The sequence below is a fragment of the Podarcis liolepis genome (genome assembly GCF_965112155.1).
Source record: "Podarcis liolepis genome assembly, chromosome: 7".
NCBI lineage: Eukaryota > Metazoa > Chordata > Lepidosauria > Squamata > Lacertidae > Podarcis > Podarcis liolepis.
Window position 1 is genome coordinate 63,479,346 of NC_139561.1, and position 19,462 is coordinate 63,498,807.

General features: G+C 47.3%; 1 protein-coding gene across 22 annotated transcripts in view; it reads right to left on the reverse strand.

Moving 5' to 3' along the window:
• Positions 1-19,462, reverse strand: part of MAP7D1 (MAP7 domain containing 1) — a 54,679-nt gene continuing 35,217 nt past the window's right edge. For 5 of the 22 annotated variants that reach the window (XM_083511749.1, XM_083511748.1, XM_083511732.1 and 2 more), the window contains exons 6-18: positions 15,129-15,239; positions 11,279-11,401; positions 9,672-9,817; positions 9,364-9,485; positions 8,417-8,676; positions 7,489-7,681; positions 5,575-5,755; positions 4,597-4,701; positions 4,258-4,311; positions 2,979-3,042; positions 2,439-2,547; positions 1,269-1,459; positions 1-805 (exon numbers count right to left, since the gene is read on the reverse strand). In XM_083511749.1, the coding sequence (XP_083367875.1) occupies positions 795-805; positions 1,269-1,459; positions 2,439-2,547; positions 2,979-3,042; positions 4,258-4,311; positions 4,597-4,701; positions 5,575-5,755; positions 7,489-7,681; positions 8,417-8,676; positions 9,364-9,485; positions 9,672-9,817; positions 11,279-11,401; positions 15,129-15,239 (1,670 nt within the window). In that variant the 3' untranslated portion in view covers positions 1-794. The remainder of the gene's footprint in view (positions 806-1,268; positions 1,460-2,438; positions 2,548-2,978; positions 3,043-4,257; positions 4,312-4,596; positions 4,702-5,574; positions 5,756-7,488; positions 7,682-8,416; positions 8,677-9,363; positions 9,486-9,671; positions 9,818-11,278; positions 11,402-15,128; positions 15,240-19,462) is intronic. The other 17 variants (XM_083511750.1, XM_083511743.1, XM_083511740.1 and 14 more) reach the window with 7 other exon arrangements.

Below are 19,462 nucleotides of genomic sequence, written 5' to 3' on the forward strand. Positions count from 1 at the left end.
TGCCATTTCTCCATTTTATTGTCCACAAAAGGTTGTTCAGATGCATAATACTGTCACAATGACTCTGAGCGAAACACAGCCCCAGCCATCGCACACACGAAACACATACACACACAGAAACAGCAGCACCCAAGAAAAGCACAGTGTGTAGGACAACGGCAGTTGAGTGGCTAATGGTGCGCGCACACACACACACACACACACACTCCTGCAGGTATTCTGGCTGGGACCAATAGTGAGAGTTTAAATTAGAAATCTAGACGCTTTCCATTGGCTGTAACAGGCAGACACACACACACACACATACGCACACTCTTGCACACAGACCCCAACCGTGTACAAGGGATCCAATCTCCCCTGCCATGACTCAGCCCACATTTAAAAAAAGTAACCCACCAAAGGCATCTCCCATGAATACATGTTTTGGGGCAGCGATACCACAGAGGTAACTGCTTGCGTAATCCCATGCTAACACTGAAGTTTATGTACATTATTAACATCCTTTGTACCCAGCCAGTTAAATAACTATGTGATTATATCGTCTGGGATGAGCTATGGGTTGAGGGTCAGTCTGATAAGGTGCATATTAAAAAAATAATCATAATCATAAAATGAGAACAGTAAGAGAAAAGAGAAGAGTCCGTGGGGCTGGGCCGCCCCCAGCCTGGCTCCTGACACCTCCTCGATCCTTGCAGGTTGGGGAGCCTTGGGCTGATCTTCTGGTTAGAGCTAGCCTGGAGTTGGCACCTTGTTTGCACCCATCCTTTGGGGTGGGGGAGGGTGGCGTCGCTGCTTTACAGAACCTCTGCAGGAGAGAAAGAAGTTAAAAAGGGATCAGAGGGACTTGGAAGAGCTGCAGAGGATCTTCTAGCCTGCCTCCTGCCTCCAAAAAAGAATCGGCCAAAACCAGCTGCTTAGCTCCTGCCATTTAGGAACTGATTATGGCTTTTCACAAGCACCAATAAGCCTTGGCTTCTGGAATCAGTGTAACAGGCAATGCTGCGTTAGGCGGACCATGTTTACTACTAGGCCAGGTTATGTGCTAATTCACAAAGCCCTGAACAACTTGGGCCCATGGGACCTTAAGGACCTTTTGATCCCAATAAAAGTTCACATCCTCTGCACTGACTTCCAGACCATTTGCCTGCCTGCCTGCCACTGCCTCTATTCAGGGCATTTGATGGGCTAGTTTTTTGCATATGAAACACGCCCTTTAACTTGCTTAAAGCTCCTGAACGTTGCTGGACAAAGAAGGGGCAGCCCCTCACCTGTGATCTGTGGGGGCTTTGCTACCGCCTTGCTGAGGAAGGGCTCCTTGTTGGCAAAAGGCAGGATGGGCTCGCCAGCCATGCTCACGGGGTGCTCCCGCCCGCTGGGCTCCTTGGGGGAGGAAAAGCCGTTCTCGTGCTTGCTGGGCTGCAGGCCGTTCACCAGGGACAGGGCAGGAGCCACAGGACAGCTGCAACCAAAAGAGAGGAGAGGGTGTCAGATGGAGATGCGGCAAGCAAAGGCCTGTCTCAAGGAGGGAAGAAGAAAGCAAGGTGGGCAGGTTGCAGTGTACAACAAAAAAAGAAGAAAATCCTGTATCACAGAGTGGAAAACTGCAATCAAAATCAAGCCCTCCTCAAGTTGCACACACTGCACAATCTGCTCTGCTCCTGGTAAGACACACACACACACACACACACACACACACACACACACGCACTAACTCTCCATCTGGGTTCTGAGATTACACCAAGCACTGTCCACTTCTTTTTGGCCTATCTGCAACCATAAGGACTAGTAACCTGCTTTTTTTTAAAGGAAAGTATTCAGAATTGTGTATTCTGAATAAAGTATTCAGTAATTGGCAGAATATGCAGACACAGCACCATGGGAAAAGCACAACAACTCCTACAAATGTTTGTCCCCACTGGAATTTCCTAGGCGCGACCATGTGAGAATGTCTAGTCTTAAGGCTAGATAAAGGTTCTGGTGATCCAAAGAATGTTGGTCTTGTGGTCTGTGTTACAATAAACTACCCTTTCCCAACCTAGTGCCCTCCAGTTGTTTTGGATTGCAGTTCCCATCAGCCTGCTGAAGAGAATTTTAGCCCAAAACATCTTGGGCGAGGCTATAATAAACCATCTCCCGGCAATGTGTTTAAAATCCCTCTCTGTCGCTTGGTTTATTCTGCTTCCCACAAAGTCCACAGGTCACACAACCATGAGAAAGAAGGACAGGAAGACCTGGGGAAGAGTAGCACTACAGATGCTTCTCCTGCCCCTGGTGGTCCTTCGCACATGAGATCCCCTCTCCCTCTGGCCTGCCATGTACACATTCCTTCATTTTGGTGTAGGAAAGATCTCAGGGAAGTAGCAACTATGCTGCTCCTGTAACAGAGGAACTGGCACCAACGTGAGCTAAGAACACGTCACTCCTGCTGTAGGTGGTACCTGTGCTGGGTCCCCTCAGGGGCTGGCCCCTTGCGACCGGCTGGACTTGACGCCTGCATCTCGGGCAGCTCCTCTTCCTTGGGAAGGCTTCCAGGGCGCTTTTCTCCATCTGGGAATGTAGGAAAAGAGGTTGTTACAGGCTACAAGAGGCCTTTGAATCCAGGGACAGAGACCTCAGCCATGCAACCCTCTGAGGCAGCCTCAGGCTTCAACTCGTTTGCTACAAACCTTTTCAATTGCTTGGAAGTGCTACAAAGACTTCCTTGGTCAAGTTATGCCCTCTTCCTGGTCAAGCCCATCTCACTGTCTGTGTCCAGATGCTTGCAAGTCAGGTCTTTGCTACCTGTGACTGCAGCTCCATGACTCCATGACTATTTGTTATGGACACAACCTGGACAAAAGTATAGCTGACTAGAGAGTGGGCAATATCCTGGAGTTAGGACCTGGATTCAGAACTGCAGGGGGCCAGATTCCCAAACCAGCCTGTGATCCTGCCCTTTCATAATTAGCAGAGCATCTGGTACAAGGGGTGGTTCTCACCTGTGTCTGCCTCACCCTCTTGTTTCCCTTCCTTCCCATTCACAAGTTTCTTGTTGTCTTTCTTCTGCAAAAACAAATGCCAACTGTTAAATTTGCCCGATTCTCCAGGTAGTAAGAGGGAGAAAATCTGTTACTGTATTTGTTCATGGATAGGGATAAATACACTACATATAAGGTTCCTATGTTGTTTTAGCAGCTCAAAGGATCAGCTGTAATTTCACTGTACAACATGGAGAAGGGGGGTCCTGCGTGCTGGAGACCAAAAATGCTAAAATGTACTTCTAGTGAAATGTAAAGGTAAAGGGACCCCTGACCATTAGGTCTAGTTGTGACCGACTCTGGGGTTGTGGCGCTCATCTTGCTTTATTGGCCGAGGGAGCCGGCGTACAGCTTCCTGGTCATGTGGCCAGCATGACTAAGCCGCTTCTGGTGAACCAGAGCAGTGCACGGAAACGCCGTTTACCTTCCCGCCAGAGTGGTACCTATTTATCTACTGACCTTCTGATTGGCAAGTCCTAGGCTCTGTGGTTTAACCCACAGCGCCACCCACGTCCCCTACTGAAATGTACTTCTAACAAAATTTAACTCTATGAAATAAATGGACCCTATGAAATAAATGGAACTACGTTAGTCATGTCCAATAGATTACAGCCCACACTGGCTTTGTATTTTTGTGATGAACAAGTAAATCTGACTGACTGACTACTGTACTGTCACCCTGTCCCAGAGGCCACGGAGAGAGCAGGTCTAGAACAAGCACACTGGAGAAGTTAAGCTTGGCCTGTTTTGTTTCCTGGGGTAGAAGTAGGCCCGCCTTGCCTTCCAGGAGGTCCTGCAAAGGTCCCTGGGATGAAGAGCTCAAGGGCCCAGAGAGTGTCTGACCATGAGATGGCAGATTATGGGTTGCACTGAGGTCAGATCCGAAAAGCCCTCCTGCAAAAGTACCATAGAAACACTCAGAGGTGTTGTGCAAGAGCAGTTGGTGTATCATTAATAATGAGGGCTGCCAACTGCATGTTCTGCTTCAGGTACCAAAGTCCCTTGGCCCAGCAAACTGGCTCACCACCTGCTTAAGGGCAAGCCAGCCCTAGGGCTTGGGGTATGAAGGCACCTGAGGCTTTGCTGAAGTTAAGCATGTCAAGGTCTGGTCAGTGCTTGGGTGGGGGACCTTGTGAGAACCACACGTATGCAGCCTTGGGGGTCCATGATGGAAGAACGGCAAGACATAAATTAAATAAAAAGACGTCATCCCTGACCCGTTTTCTGAAGAATGACTCACCTTGGCATCAGCTCCATCTGCTTTTCGTGTCCTCTTCATGATCTCCTCCAACCGCTGCAGAGAGAAAGAGGAGGAAGAAGGTTGTCAGACATTATCCCTGTTCAGAGACAAACATTTGCCACTTTCTCAGTCATGGGTGCCAACTGGGAGTGGGAGGAAGCAGCGCAAGCATTTGCTCGTAGTGTACAAGTGATCACTTTGCATTTTGCAATTGTGCAGGACCGGCCCTACCATTGGGCAAAGTGAGACAGCTGCCTTCTCTCTTTCTTCCGCCTATCCAGCCAATCTGGGCTGTTCAGTCACCCCCCCCCACACCCCTGCAGAGAAAGGCACACCCACCTTCTTCCGCTCCAGCCGCTCTTGTTCTTCCCGCTGGAAATGCTTTTCACGCTCCACCCGCTGGCGCTCGGCCTCCTCGCGTGCACGGGCCTCTGCTTCCTCCCTCTGCAGCCAACAGAAGAAGTTCATACATTTGGGTGAAGTCAAAACAAATCATGCAACCTGAATTTGCTGGTTAAATCACAGCAAGTGTGTACACTTCAATCACACCTATCCTAATTTGCTTGCCAGGGACATGGGGCTCAACACGGTAATCAAAGAGAGAAATTGCAGGGACCCACTCCCCTAAATTCATAGGGAATCAAAACGTAATTTCCACACTAGAAAATGTAACCAGTTGCTACCACTAGATGGCAGTGCTTCTCCATCCTGCCTGGTTCCCTAAAATGCCCCCAAGTGCCTGAAAGCACCCTCTCCCTTGAAAAGCACACCAACCCTGCATTACAGCCCCAGTCCAAGACATTCTGTCATCTGAGGCAAAAATGTCCACACACTCACACAATTTCATGTACCAAGTATCACCAGACTGGCACTTGAGTCTTAGGGTGCCTTTAGCATGGGATTATTTTGCTGGAGGGATTCAAGCAAAGACCATAAAATCTAGGTTTACACAATCAAAGTGCCCCATAGCAGTCTGTGGCCTAGCATAGGAGGTGCAGCACAGGCTGCATGATGCCTTGCTCTCCAACATCTTGCCAACCCCTGCCTGCCCTCCAGCATTTGCCACCTGAGGCAGCCATCTCAGTTTTCCCAATGATAGGGCCACCCCTGATCTACCGTAGACCGGACCATTGGTCCATTTAGCTTAGTACTGTATACACTGACAGGCGGTGGCTCTCCAGGACTTCAGACAGGGTCTCTCCCGTCCCTACCTAGAGGTAATTTTTTAACTGTAAGTTTTTAAAACTGTTTAAAACTGTTTTATATTGTTTCTTGCAGTCCCTGAGAAGCAGCAAATAAAAAACCCAGCAAACACACTTGTTTCTGCAGCCGTTCTTGCTCTTCCTGCTCAGCTCGGGCCCGATCCTGGGCCTCGCGCTCCTCCTGCTGGGCCCGCTCCTCCTCCTGCTGCCGCCGCTCCTCCTCCAACCTGGCGAGCTCAGCCTGTTGCTGTAGCCGATCTTTGGCATCCTGCTGAGCCCGCTCCTCCGCTAGGCGCCTAAGGGTACCAAACACCACCATTACAACAGCTGCTTCGGGCCCATCCACCCTCCCACTTCCACGGGGAGAACATAGGAAGTTGCCTTATATGGAGTCTGGCCACTGGTCCACTTAGCTTAGTATTTTGTTTACACCAGGGCTGGCCCAAGACATTTTGACACCTGAGGCGAACCACAAAATGGCACCTTCCTCCCCGCCAGGGAAAAAGGGGTGAGTGAAGATCTACATCAGAAACAAGGGGGGTGGGGGAGAAAGATCTACATTGGTATCTGCTGCCTTTCTGGATCCCGCTGCCTAAGGCAGTTGCTTCGCTTTGCCTCATGGGTGGGCCGGCCCTGGTTTACACTGATGGATAGTGGCTTTCCAGGATTTCAGATGAGGTCTCTCCCAGCCTTACCTAGGGATACCGGATATTGAACCCGAGATCTGTATGAAAAGCAGGTGTTTTGCCCTTCAGCCCTTCCTCTATACTGGGGGGAAAGCACAAAAAAATGGGATTTGATATTATGTTAAGACTGGGCTGCCTGGAAGCCACATCCCCTGCTCTGGGAATATTTTGCCCTAATTCCAGAGATCTGGACAATGATGGAATATACATGTGGTCAAATGCACTGCGTTATTATCATTCAAGGGCCTGAAAACAGGTTTGCAAGATAAACACAAGTGAAACATCTCTCAGGGTTCTCAGTGTGCCCACTTCAAGAGTTGGAGGGTGGCAATAAGAGAACAAGCCTTTTCTGTCAAAGCCCCACCCCTTCCCCCGATTATGGAATGATCTCCACAGGGAGGTTTCCCCGGCACATATTTATTTAATCACAGGCATCTGGAGAACAATAATGATTTTGGCTTTCAGTAGCTATTTTGTGGTGTTGACATTTGTTTTGAAGAGGTGTGGCTATATTTGCTTTTAATTGGATGGACACTTTTAGTAAATTTGCATTATTTTACAGGATAGATTGCCATTGCTTGTACTTGAAGGTTTTACAGTGGTACCTCTGGTTAAGTACTTAATTCGTTCCAGAGGTCCGTTCTCAACCTGGAACTGTTCTTCACCTGAAGCACCACTTTAGCTAATGGGGCCTCCCACTGCTGCCGTGCCGCCGGAGCACGATTTCTGTTCTCATCCTGAAGCAAAGTTCTTAACCCGAGGTAATATTTCTGGGTTAGCGGAGTCTGTAACCTGAAGTGTACGTAACCTGAAGCGTATGTAACCCGAGGTACCACTGTATTTCTCTTTCTGCAAGTTGTTTTGGAGCTTCCTTTGGTTGTGGGATGCCAATGAACAAATTTAATAAAGCTAAACCAAGCCCTCACTCAACCTGTTGCATGTGCCCTGTGCACAACATGAATCCAAATTCTCTACTGAAAACCCCTAAATGATTTGCCAATAAAGCCCACATCTTGCAGCCTAATGGAGATGCTTGCATTTATTTATTTATTCTGCTTCCCTTTCCCCCTCAAAAGAAACTGAAATCTTTAAACAAGAACTTGGTAGAAAGTGAAGAGGCAACAACGTGGAGACCAAAAGACTGGTGGGTTGTGGGGACAATATGCCAGCAAAACATTGCCTCCAAGGGAAGTGGGGGGGGGGCGGCTAATGCCTCTTACGCCTCAGCTTCATCTGGGATTCTAGGATTTCACCAGCTTTATGCTCCACCTGCACAATGAACATCATAAGGTCTAGAAACCTGAACGTCTAAATGGCTGATCAATCTCAACCCAGGGACTCACCGCTTCTGCTCCTCCTGCTCCCTGCGCTCTTGCTCCTCTCGTTCCCGCTGCTCCCGTGCCTGACGCCGCTTCTCAGCCAAGAGCCGGGCAGCTTCCTCTCGGTCTGTGGTGCCTGCCATGGGTTTGCCTGGAGTTGGAGGAGGAGGAGGAGGAGCTGGCACTGGACTCGCAGCCCCAGAGGGAGCGGCAGCATCTGCAGAGCCCCAAACACATTGTCATCTTCACTGAATTTTAATTTATGTACTGTTCAATGGCAGAGAAGGCTTCTAGGCAGTTTACAAAGCATGAAAACCAGCTACACAATAACTAAAAACAGAAACATTCATAATTAAAATACACAACGAATAAAACATTACAATTAATTGTTGGTGGTGCTCCCACTGGGAAGCTGCCTGGCTGGCAGTGAAATGCAACACAGGGCCTTCTTGGTGGTGCTTCCCAGGTGGTCTGCCTCCTTTTAGGAGGAATTTAAAAACATTTCTGTTTACTCAGGCATTGGCTGGCTGAAAGACTTGTCCCTGGCAACCCTGAAATTATTAGTTTTGAGAGGAGGTGATGGTTTTTAGGAGTTTTCACCTGGTTTTAGAAGGCTCTTTAAACACTTTTTAGAAGCTTTGATTGTATTGTTTTAGTACTGACATATTTGCCACTCTGGCCTTCTTTGGAGGAAGGGCAGGATATAAATTTTACTTGCTATGAAAACATTCGTAATAAACAATAAAACACCGGTAATTAAGATATGCCATAAATCAATCTTATTTAAAACAACACAGCAATTGAAACAGGACTTGTTCAAGGGACCAAGGAAATGCCAGTGACTTTTCAAATGTCAGCGGAATACCAATATGTGGTTAGAACACCTCCCTAAGAAGAGAAAACGACCTTCACTCAAAATCCCTCCACAATGGAGAGCAGGATATCGCATCACCTTGTGCTGTTTCGCTGCTCCCCGTGACCTTGGGGGTCTCACTTGGAGCAGGGGAGGCTGACCCTCGTTCCTTCTGCTCATCCTTGCGTTCACGGACCTTTGGCTGCCCCTCGTGCTCCCTGCGAGGCCGCACTTTGGGCGAGGACTGAGCGCTGCGATTCAGGCCTGCCCGATGGGGAGAACCAGGGCCTGTGCTAGGTGAGGCTGGGCGTTGCTTGGCAACAGCTGGAGATGCAGGCCTGGGCTTGGGGCCTGGGCTGCTGGAACACAAAGACACACAGTCAGATGGGAAAGGAAAAGCTGCTGCACCTTACCAACCAACCAGCACTGTCCTGCTGACCTGATGCCAGGCTAGGCCCAAATTACCAAGAACCAGTGAGGGCAAAGGTAAACTTATTCCTAGTTCACTCAGTATGTGGCCACAGCCTAACAGCAGAACTGGGGAAGCTTTTTTTAGCTTGGGGGCTATATTCCTTCATGCGTTGCCTTCCAGGTGCTTCATGCCAGTGGCGGTGGGACAATGGGTGTGATTCTAGTAGACCACCCAAAATAGTCAAGAGGTGTCTATACTGTCCATCCATCCAAGCAAGAGCCATTGTTACATGTCAAGAATAAGGTCAAGCCCAGCAGAAGAATGGGAGGGGAGTGTGGACCATGGCTCGTCAGCGGTGTGGCCTGAGGAAGAGGCCGAGTTGGAGAATAGTCTCAAGGGCCGGACAGAGAGGTCTGGAAGGCAGCATTTAGCTCCTGAGCCTGAGGTTCCCCGTGCCTAAATAAAGGTAACCATGGCTACTGTCCTGATGTTCCTGAGGATAGGTAGGGAACAGCACTGCTGCAAAGCCTGATGCAGAGAGCCCTGCTTGGCAGTGCTAAACTAAGATCTGCCAAATCTCAAGTGAAGATGGAGTAGCAGAACCACACACACCCACCCTAGGAGCTCCTCCTACCTGTTCTCAGGTGTGTGCGGCTGGCGAGGCTGGGATGACGGCATAGACTTGCGTTTGCGAAGCGCTAGGGCGTTTTTCTCTTGGGCGTTTTCCCGATCTTTATCCTTCTTCTCCTTCTTTTTCTGAGGAAATGAGGCAGCGTAGAGGGAGTGAGCGATTGGTAGAAGCACCAACAAAGACAACGACAGTCAGGCTCAAATACAAAATGTTCAAAGAGCATCCTATGTCATGAACATGGGCATAGGCGGCTCATCAGTGGTGGGGATGTGGGGGAGAGAGAGAGAGGGAAAGAGCACACAGTCACTCACAGGGGAGGCTTCAGCCTTGCGCCGGGGTGTCACATCAGGGCTGCTGGTTGCTGGCCGCCGTCGCTCTGAACAGCGATGATGCAGGCGCTGATTATTGCAGGGGCTGAGGGGGCTGGCAGAGGCTGAGCGGGGGCACACAGGTACTGCTGGAACAAGAGAAAGAGAGGAGTTGTCAATAGGCCAGCCAGAGAGCAGAGCACAAGAAGGCCCAAGAGTATTTTATTTATTTAGAACGATTTATGAACTGCTTAATCACAAAGCGCACTAAGAGAAATACATAATACAATTGTAGATAAAGCACAGCTGATACCCACAAACATATACGCGCGCACACACAGAACAAACACATATAAGTAAATGGTGTGCCTGGGTAGGGCTGCTGAAATAAAAATAAGTTTTCAGCAGGCATCTAAAACAATAGAATGTGGGACACTAGGCAGGGAGTTCCAAAGCACAGGTGAAAGATAAAACTATTTGCAAATAAAAGTCTGTAAATGAAATCTGACAATACAGAGATACTACTTTGTTCCCACTCACAACCTTTACGGACAATAGGTGGATCTAGACCCATGGGCTGGGTGGGGGGACACACCCTATAAATAACTCAGAAATTAGATCATTATAACCAAAGAAAAAAAAACCTCTCTGGAAAATCATGTTTCAAAATTTCCTGCTCTCTGGTGCCATCTGGTGTTGCATGTTTATAGTGCATTCAAATCGCTGTTTCTTTACTAATGTAGCTGAGTCCAATGTACTGAAAAGAGGGCAAGCTAAGCATAATCAGCATTCCTTAATTTTGCTTCTAAAATATCCCATTCTGAAATACGAAGTACTAATACAGCTGCTTTAGAAATATTGATGAAACATGCTAAATTCATCTGGCTGATACCCTTCATTACACCACTGTTTTATCCTTGCTACACTGTAGCACTGATTTTATACTGTTTTAATTAATGATGTTCTGTTCCTGCTTTCAAATTGTAAGCCACATGGAGGTTGCTTTTAAAAAGCGGGGGGGGGGGGGAGTTGGGATACAAGTTTTGTAAATGAATAAAGATCAGAGTTGGGTGAAAACAAATGAAATGCTAGTTGTGTTTCATACTCACTTGGCACAATGGTTAGCAGTAAAAGGATGTCTCTTTCCCCCACCAATTAAATGGGACAAAGGGGAGGGGTTACATGCTTATAAGAAGAGGGTGGAGGATTCAAAGTGTGGGACTTACGAAGGGGTTTAGCAGAACAGCAAAGGTGCTGCATCAAGGCCAGCTCTACCATTAGGCAGAGTGAGGCAGCTGCCTCAGGCAGCGGATTTTAGGTGTCACAAATATCATTAAATTATGTAATTTATCACTGCTTTTTTGTTGTTTCTGCCAGTGTTGAGAGAGAGCCTTGGCTGGTCTTTGGTGTTCAAATCACCTTGACTTGGTTGGTTGGTGGGTGGGTGGGTGAGTGGTGCCATTTGCTCTTCTACCTCAGGCAGTAAAATGTCTTGGGCCAGCCCTGGCAGAAAAGAACTATCCCCACCCAGTCGTGATAGTGTTGAACCAGAGATGGGACGAGTCCTCCCCCTCAATATCATTTCAGTTCCCTCATCTGCTCCCACTTACCCTGGTCTTTGCCGTTGCCGGCAAGTGTCACAGCACTCCGGCTGCGTGCCAAGAAAGACAGTGTTGGCGTCATGAGTCGGTCCACGATGCTGCTCTCCCAGGGGCTGAGCTGGAGGCTACGATCTGGTGGGGGAAAGGGAGACAAAATGCTCCTAGTTAGGCCAAGACCTGCTAGTTCCAGTTTCAACAACTCGGCAAGGCCCAGCTTCAGCCTCCAGCTTTCAGTTGAGGGGAGTCTTGGTGCCATTTCGTTGTTTTCTTCCAGGTGACTTCCAAACAAGGCACAAACTCCAGAATCACTTTCTCCTCAAAAGTAGGCCAGGGACCAAGCCTACCTAATACAAGGCATTTTGTTTCCTAAGCAAAATGCAGGGCTGGTTGCAGAGGAACAGTTCAGAAGAGAGAGAGGTGTCTGCCAGATGCAGGGCTTGTACTTAGGTCCACTTGGTTGAGAAACTAACCAAAGCCATCCCCCCCCCCAGGAGTAAAAGGACTCTGCAGTGACAAGTTGACTTTCAGGGCAAGGAAGACGATTTAGCAAACAATATTGACACATATTAAGATTTGGACCAGGAGCACTTGATAAAGTCTTCAGTGTACGGATTGAGCCAGTAGGCAGCAAGTCACAATATTGACAAATGTGATGTTTGCAGTATCAAAGTGGGGGAAGGAAGCAAAAGGTATGGAGCTTAAGTATGAACACGACATATCCCACAATGGGACTCAAGCATATTCCAGAAAGAAATCCTTATTTTCAATGGTCACAGTTGGGCAGATTTTAAATTCACTTTAAATAATACCACATAACTTTTTTTTGGTAGGGTATTTCATCTTTGTGTTGTCAGATATTGTAGGAACTGCTTCCTGTACCAAGCTTACAGCATAACTTGTTTTGTTTTTTTTAAAAAAGATTATATTAAATCAGATAAAATAGAGACAGTTCTCAACGATCACTTGGAACAGAGGAATTTTGGGGTTGGGGTGGAGAGGAGTAACAAATAACACAAATATATTTTTCAAAGCCTTGAATGGGATGCTACTCTTCCCTGGGTAAAGCCCCTTCTCCGCGGGTGGGGGGCACCACCCAACCCTACATTCCACATGGACAATCCTTCTGAGGCTAATGGTTCTCTTTGCAGGCCCCTCTTGACTCAGACACAGGCCTCTCCTCACTCTGCTGTTCACTTAGCCTCTTCCGGAATCTTGTTCAGATGGCCAGGGTATTTTTAATCATCACTAAGCAACTAGGAAACAAAACAACTAGGGGGGAAAATACTATCCTCTGCAGCACAGAGAGAAAGAGAGAGACTTGGGAAGGGCGTAGAAAGAGCAGTAAGTGGAGCAAGTATATCTCAGGACTGTGTCCAAGATCAGTGGCAAGTCAGCGCTCTGTGTGTGTGTGTTCGAGAGGTTCTTCTGCAAAGGGCACCAGTGGTCACGTATGCTTGTTTTGCACGGACTCATTCCTGACATCTCCAGCTAAAAGTTCATTGGGGTGGAAAGGCTCAGGTAACTGCCCAGCCTCTAGCTGAGACCTTGGGGAGCCAGTGGCACTCACACTTGGCATTACTGAGATAAAACAGACAGGCCTTCTCCAACCCGTTGCCCTCCAGATGTTTTGGACTACAAATTCCATCAGCCCCAGACAGCACTTCTGTGCCACAAGCTAATCAGGCAGGCTATTGAAATGTCCTAGTTTCTTAACCTCAGGCCAACCCACCTGATCTGAAATATGGGGACAATAATGTCACCCTGCCTCTCAAGTGTCTTTTAAGGACAACTGTGATAGTATGCATGAACCATTTTGAATACTCAGAAAGCACTATATGAAAACCAGCTTTCTTAACTGTTCCTCTTGTCAGCAAGCAAGAGTCCGGATGGCTCAATGCCACAGATGTCCCAACACCTGGTTAGCATCTCCACCTCCATCCATATTACCCACCCTCAATTCTGGCTTCTTCCATCTTCAACCACTTTCCCCCCAATCTGACCTAGATTGTGTGGCCACCGACCATGATAGCTGGACATCCTACACCTGGAGGGCCACAGGGTCTCCAACCCTGATGCAGGAACACCTAGATTATGGAACACTCTCCCCATGAACACCTGCCTGGCTCCATCCTTGCTTGCCTTTCAAAGGGCAGGATTTAAACTCATTTACTATTATCTAACCAATTGGTTGATTTTGAATACTGCTATTCTTATCTCAGCGGGTGGCGCTGTGGGTAAAACCTCAGCGCCTAGGACTTGCTGATCGCCAGGTCGGCGGTTCGAATCCCCGCGGCGGGGTGCGCTCCCGTTGCTCGTTCCCAGCGCCTGCCAACCTAGCAGTTCGAAAGCACCCCCGGGTGCAAGTAGATAAATAGGGACCGCTTACTAGCGGGAAGGTAAACGGCGTTTCTGTGTGCTGCGCTGGCTCGCCAGATGCAGCTTGTCACGCTGGCCACGTGACCCGGAAGTGTCTGCGGACAGCGCTGGTTCCCGGCCTATAGAGTGAGATGAGCGCACAACCCTAGAGTCTGTCAAGACTGGCCCGTACGGGCAGGGGTACCTTTACCTTTTTATTCTTATCTCATTTCTTTTAAATGCTGCTTTTATAGTACAGTACTTATTTGTTTTCAATGATTTTGGTATATTTGGTGGTATCTATATCTATTTTTTTATTTTTAAAAAATGGAAGGCAGACAAGCAGGAAGGAAGAATCATTCGGACCAGGGCTGGTTATTTTATCTGGCGTCAAACCTAGGATTAGCTATAGGAAAGGAGCAACTAATATGGCAAGAATATAGCTGAAAAGCAAGTGTTCAAATAACAGCCTTTACATTGTAGTCCAGTGTTAATATTGCAGGTTGAAGTTAGGCTGAGGTGAAGAGTAGGAACAGTTTAGAACCAACCTTGGAGAGTAGACCAGCGTTAGTAATGAAGCATAGGGGCTGGGCTGTGAAAGTAGCACATTGATATTGCAGGCTAAAAGGTGCAACCTAGTGTTGCATAAGAGGTAGATCTGAGCACGTTGCCTACTCAGACCCTCTCCCAGCCCAAATCCAGCACCTGGCTGCCTTGTGCCCCATCGTCTTGCATGGAGCCTGGCACCAAGGCACTTACTCTGTGTTCTCTGGGAAAAGCGAGTTTGTTAAACCACTCTGGGAACTATAACTCACTGAAAAGAATAGGGATATCCTAACAACTCTCAGCACGCTTAACAAACTACAGTTCCCATGATTATTTGGGGCAGTGGTTTGTTTCCTCAGAATCAGAATTAGTTGCAGGAAGTCCAGAATGAGAGCCTTCCCGGCACATGACTTGGTCCAACCTCTGCTTGAAGACCGCCAGCGAGGGAGAGCCCACCAACTCTATTTTATCTAGACCATTGGTTCCATTGTCAAATGGCTCTTTTTATTGTCATCATCTTTCTCCTAATGTTCAGCCACAATCTCTCCTTCTCCTCCTTCTCCATATACTGCAGATATGTGAGCACAACAGGGTCTCTGTTATCACTGTGCCTATCACCCTGACCTACCCGTTTACTTTCCCTATTGCATACCCTGCCGTTCAGGATCCATATTCACAAAGGAGGACTATAAACTTGCATTTTAAAAAGAATTAAAGCTGAGGTTCTTACAATGCTGAATTCTTTGCTGAATACCAAATTCTGTACTTCTGTGCTTGGGCGGAATTGCTACCCCAACTCTTATGGTGTTATAGGTATCTTAAAAAATAATAATAATTGCTTTAAACGTGTTCGCCAGCCCTTGGCCAATGGGATAGGAATGGATACAGGTTTTAAATCAGTATCGCCCCTTGCCCTCCCTCACCCTGGCACTGCTGGGTGCCCCAAGGGGTCTCTTACTTCTACTGGGCGAGTTCCAGAGAGTGGCGGAAGATTTGGAGAGGCGCTTGTTGATTATAGAGTCCACATGTTTGGGGAGATTTACGGCAGAGAGGGAGCACCTGCCCGCACCTACGAGAGGGAAAAGACACACGGGTGTTAAGGGCGGTGGGGGTGGGAAGTGGAGGACATGCTAGCATGCAGCGGCAGAGGGCAAAAGGTCATGCAGTGGAAGGAGCAGGAAAGGAACGGAGACATTTGGTGGAGGGGCTTTGGAGTGTGGTGTTTGGTTCGCCAGCCTGCACCATCTTGTGTCGTGTCTGCAAGGGTACAAGACCAGCACCACCTGTTCACGTGATGATCCACAGCGCTACCACACCTTGTTCAATGGCATGCCAAGGCTCAGCCTGACACAAGGAGGGTTGGCACATTCACTGCCTGAGAGTGTACAGCTCCAGGAAAGCAGTACATCCTGGGTTTTGTGAAACAAAAACGCCCTGTTTGGTAAGATATAAAGAGCCTAGTACCCTTTCCTTCCACATCCAAAGCAGAAAGTACAGGCACCAATTCATAGCCTGCTCCTGCTGCACTTTTATCAAAATCAGGTCCCATCAAGCTGCCATGATTAATTCATATAGGCTGGGACCTTAGTAGCAGATTTTAAATACCAGGTTCCTGGCATCCCTGAACGCTATTATTAAACATTTCCATTATCACAGCGAATACAAGATGGAGGCCAGACTGTGGTACAGAAAATAGCTGTGCCCAACCACAGGTGTGTCCCTCTTCAGGTTCAGACACCAAACAACAAACTGGGCTGAAAACAATCAAGACGCTTCAAATCAAAATGGCAAGATTTGTGTTTTTCCAAGGAAGGAATCTCCATTCTGAAGCAACAATGCTGAGATTCGGGCCTGAATAGGTAACCAAACGCCTCAAAAGATAGCTGGATCTTCTTTCTCAATATTTAGCAGTTGTTGGTACCCCCAACTACTAAGATGTTATAATAGTTCAGTAGATACTGGTAGTTAGTTTTTGCCAGGCCTTCCACTCCCACCATCACCGTCAGAAGCCCACCAGCCCATGTTCGCTGCCATGGCAACCAAGTCACCTGCCACTCAGTAGGCCTTTCATTGATTCTGGGGAAGGACAGGACTGATGAAAGCCTGATGTCAAAACATATAGGGTCAGATGCAATGTTAGTCATACCTGAAATTAATGGATAAGATTAACTGTGGTCCAACAACTTTTGTTAAAATCTAGTACTTTTTTAAGAGTCCACAGAGAGAGATGGCAAAGCGCTGGAGATGCAGGTGCCCCAGTTGGTTGCATTTTCTGAGGTAAACTGTGGAAGAAATTTTCCCTGAGGCAAATTTCTGACAAAGAGAGATTTCTATGGCATTTGGACAGGCCCTCAGCAATTTGATAGGAGATTGTGGGAAATAAAAGAGTTTTTTTCTGGGTATATATGTATGTGAGATGATTGTAGCTCATAATAGTAAAATATTAAGTTTGTTGCATAGTTCGCTTGAAGGAACTATGATGCAGCCCCATGAGAGAAAGTTCCACAATGACTTGTTTCCCCCTCTCACTCCTCTGGTAGCAGGGATGGAGAACCTGTGGCCCTCCAGATTTTGCTGAACTACAACTCCCCTCAGCTCCAGCACACATGGCTAGGGATTATGGAAATTATAATTTAGCAAAATTTAGGGTTCCCCACACCTACCTTAACAGCTTATAATGAGTATCCCGGAGCTGTAAAATGCCTAAGATGCTGACTCAAACCCTTCTAGCTCAAACGGGGGGAAACAGAGGAAGGAAAATATGTGATTTGTCCTCTTTTTGCAAAATGCAGTCCTCCCCGGTGAGAACAAAGCTCATATTTCAGACTGGCGGGAGTTCTAGATGGAAGCATTCCTCTAAGATCAGGTTCCCCAACCTTGGGTTCTCAGATCCTCTTGGACAATATAGCAGCCCCAGCCAGCACAGCCAATGGCAAGGAAAGATGGGAGTTGCAAACTAGCAGCCTGTGGGACCCTAAAGTGGGAAGGTTGTCTCAGAAGGAGGGGATATGCCACAACATTTTGTTGCAGGCCTCACTTGTCATAACAAACTGCAATTTGGAGAAGGTATGGCCCCTGCCCTGGAGGAAGAGCTGTCCTGTACAGAGTCACAGTACTAGGTGTAGATTACAATTAGGGCACAGTGAGAAGTCATTACAATCCACTGGAAAAGACATGCAGTGATCAAGCTCTTAGCCAGTCCCCATGAGCTGTAACGGTTGTGGTTTTGGAGTAGGGGAGACAGGGTACTGATTCCCTGCTCAGCCACAAAAGTCACAAACAAGCAAATAAATAATGTTAAAAGAGGTACTTTGAACACATATAGAGTGTCCTTCTGCCACCATTGTAACCACCCATCAACCAACCTCAGTCCATCTAGGACTAAGGGTAAGAACATCCAGGTTGAAGGGCAAGTTTCTCAGCAGGCATGAACCCTAGTACCTATCATTTCAGAAAGGTATTTAGCTATTTATTTAGACTAGTGACCTTTCCTACCTCAAAACCGAACACAGCTAATAAAATTTGAAATACTCTGTGATATCAAAACTATAAAAAGCAAAGGAAGCCAATTAAATAAATACACTACATTAATCCACATATACATAAAACCTCAAGTGAGACTCATAACCAGCCCAATGCCTATGGAAATATGAGATGGTTTGGGTCTTTCTGAAAAGCCGAAGCGTTTGGGAACTTGTTTATGAGATTTCTTACCCGTCCTTCACCAGAAGGTCACAGAGTGGGTTACAGCAATAAAATATACTATAACATACACAAACACACACACACAGTTAACAACTGTAAAACAAGAAATGTATCACATCAGTTAAAAACAGTTCTATATATAAAAAACAAAGCAAACATTTAAGAACAACTCCATGCACATGGTTGCATATGGAATTGTTTTTAAAAGTTTGCATTGGTTGAGGTTCCATTCATGAAAGAAAGATTCTTAGGGGTGGAGCCAAACAGAGGAGGCCACAACTGTTGCCCTATAACCAAGTAAAAATATAGGACTTGGGAGGAGGGTCCCCAGTTCCTGATCAGAGGGCTTCTATAGGAAGAGGATCTCTCTTGAGAGGAGAGGAGAGTGAGTTGTTTGTCAGGAAGTTCCCACATTGAATTTTGCCCTTGCAATAAACTCACTGAGCTGACTTTAGGCAAGCCACTTCCTCTCTCCCAGCTAGGACAGTAACACTGAGCTACATAAGAAAGTAAAGCAAGCCCCACTGGATCAGGCCAAAGGTCATTCAAGTCCAGCATCTTGTTTCCCACAGCGACGAATCAGGTGCCTCCAAGAAGCCCACAAGCAGGCATGAATGCAACAGCCCTCTCCCCTAAGGTTTGTTTCCAGACTCTGGTACTCAGAGGTATACTGCCCCTGATCATGGGGGTTCCATTTAACAGCAGTCATGGCCAAAAGACCTACCTTACAAGGCTGCTATAAGGATTCCAAAACCGTAATACATGTAAAGTGCTTCTTACACTCTAAAGTGCTTATAGTGCTAATTAGGAGGAGGAGGTTTAGTCCCAGCCCACTCAGGACTTCAGAGTTCAAAACCAAACTGAGCACTGCAATAATCCCTAAGTATTACTAGTCCACAAACATTTTCACTTGCTTGCCTGTCCAGATATAGCTATGCTAATCACTCATGGCCCGGAAGAAAAAAACTGATTTTAGCAAAGTTTCACTGTCTGATTGCCTGGAGGGAATCGTTACTCACCACAGGTTACCAGGCAAGCTTTGATTATTGCCTTGTCTGCTGTCTGCAGGGAGCCCTGCTAAGCCTGCATAACAAACTGCGAACTCTCTCGCAAGCTCTTCTCCACAACCATAAGGGCTCGAAACTATCTTTGATCAGAAATCATAGCTTCTTGGGAAGGAAAACTCCTCTGCAGATACTGAGCCCTTATATGTTTGTGCCCTGAATTACAAAAAAGCCTTACACCTAAGCTTGTGCTGCCAGTGCCTGTGGACTAAATCAACTGAGCCAACAGCACCATGTGCCTCACTGCCCAGCCCCAAGAAGACCTGCGTTATGTCACTCTCTTGCAAAACCTGATGTCCAGAAAATGCAAACAAGTGAGGAAACAGATGTGGGAGGTTCGGAATAGCAGGAGGCAAGGAAGGGGTGTCACCACACCAGCGCATCCAACACCATAGTTACCATGCCAGAGCATCCACTGGCTAGTGGCCCTACTGAACAGCAAGCTGCAAATACAAGGCCAGCTGCCCCCATGCAAAAAGGGCTGGTTTGCAATCAATCTAATTACAAATCAGCATGCAAAGGC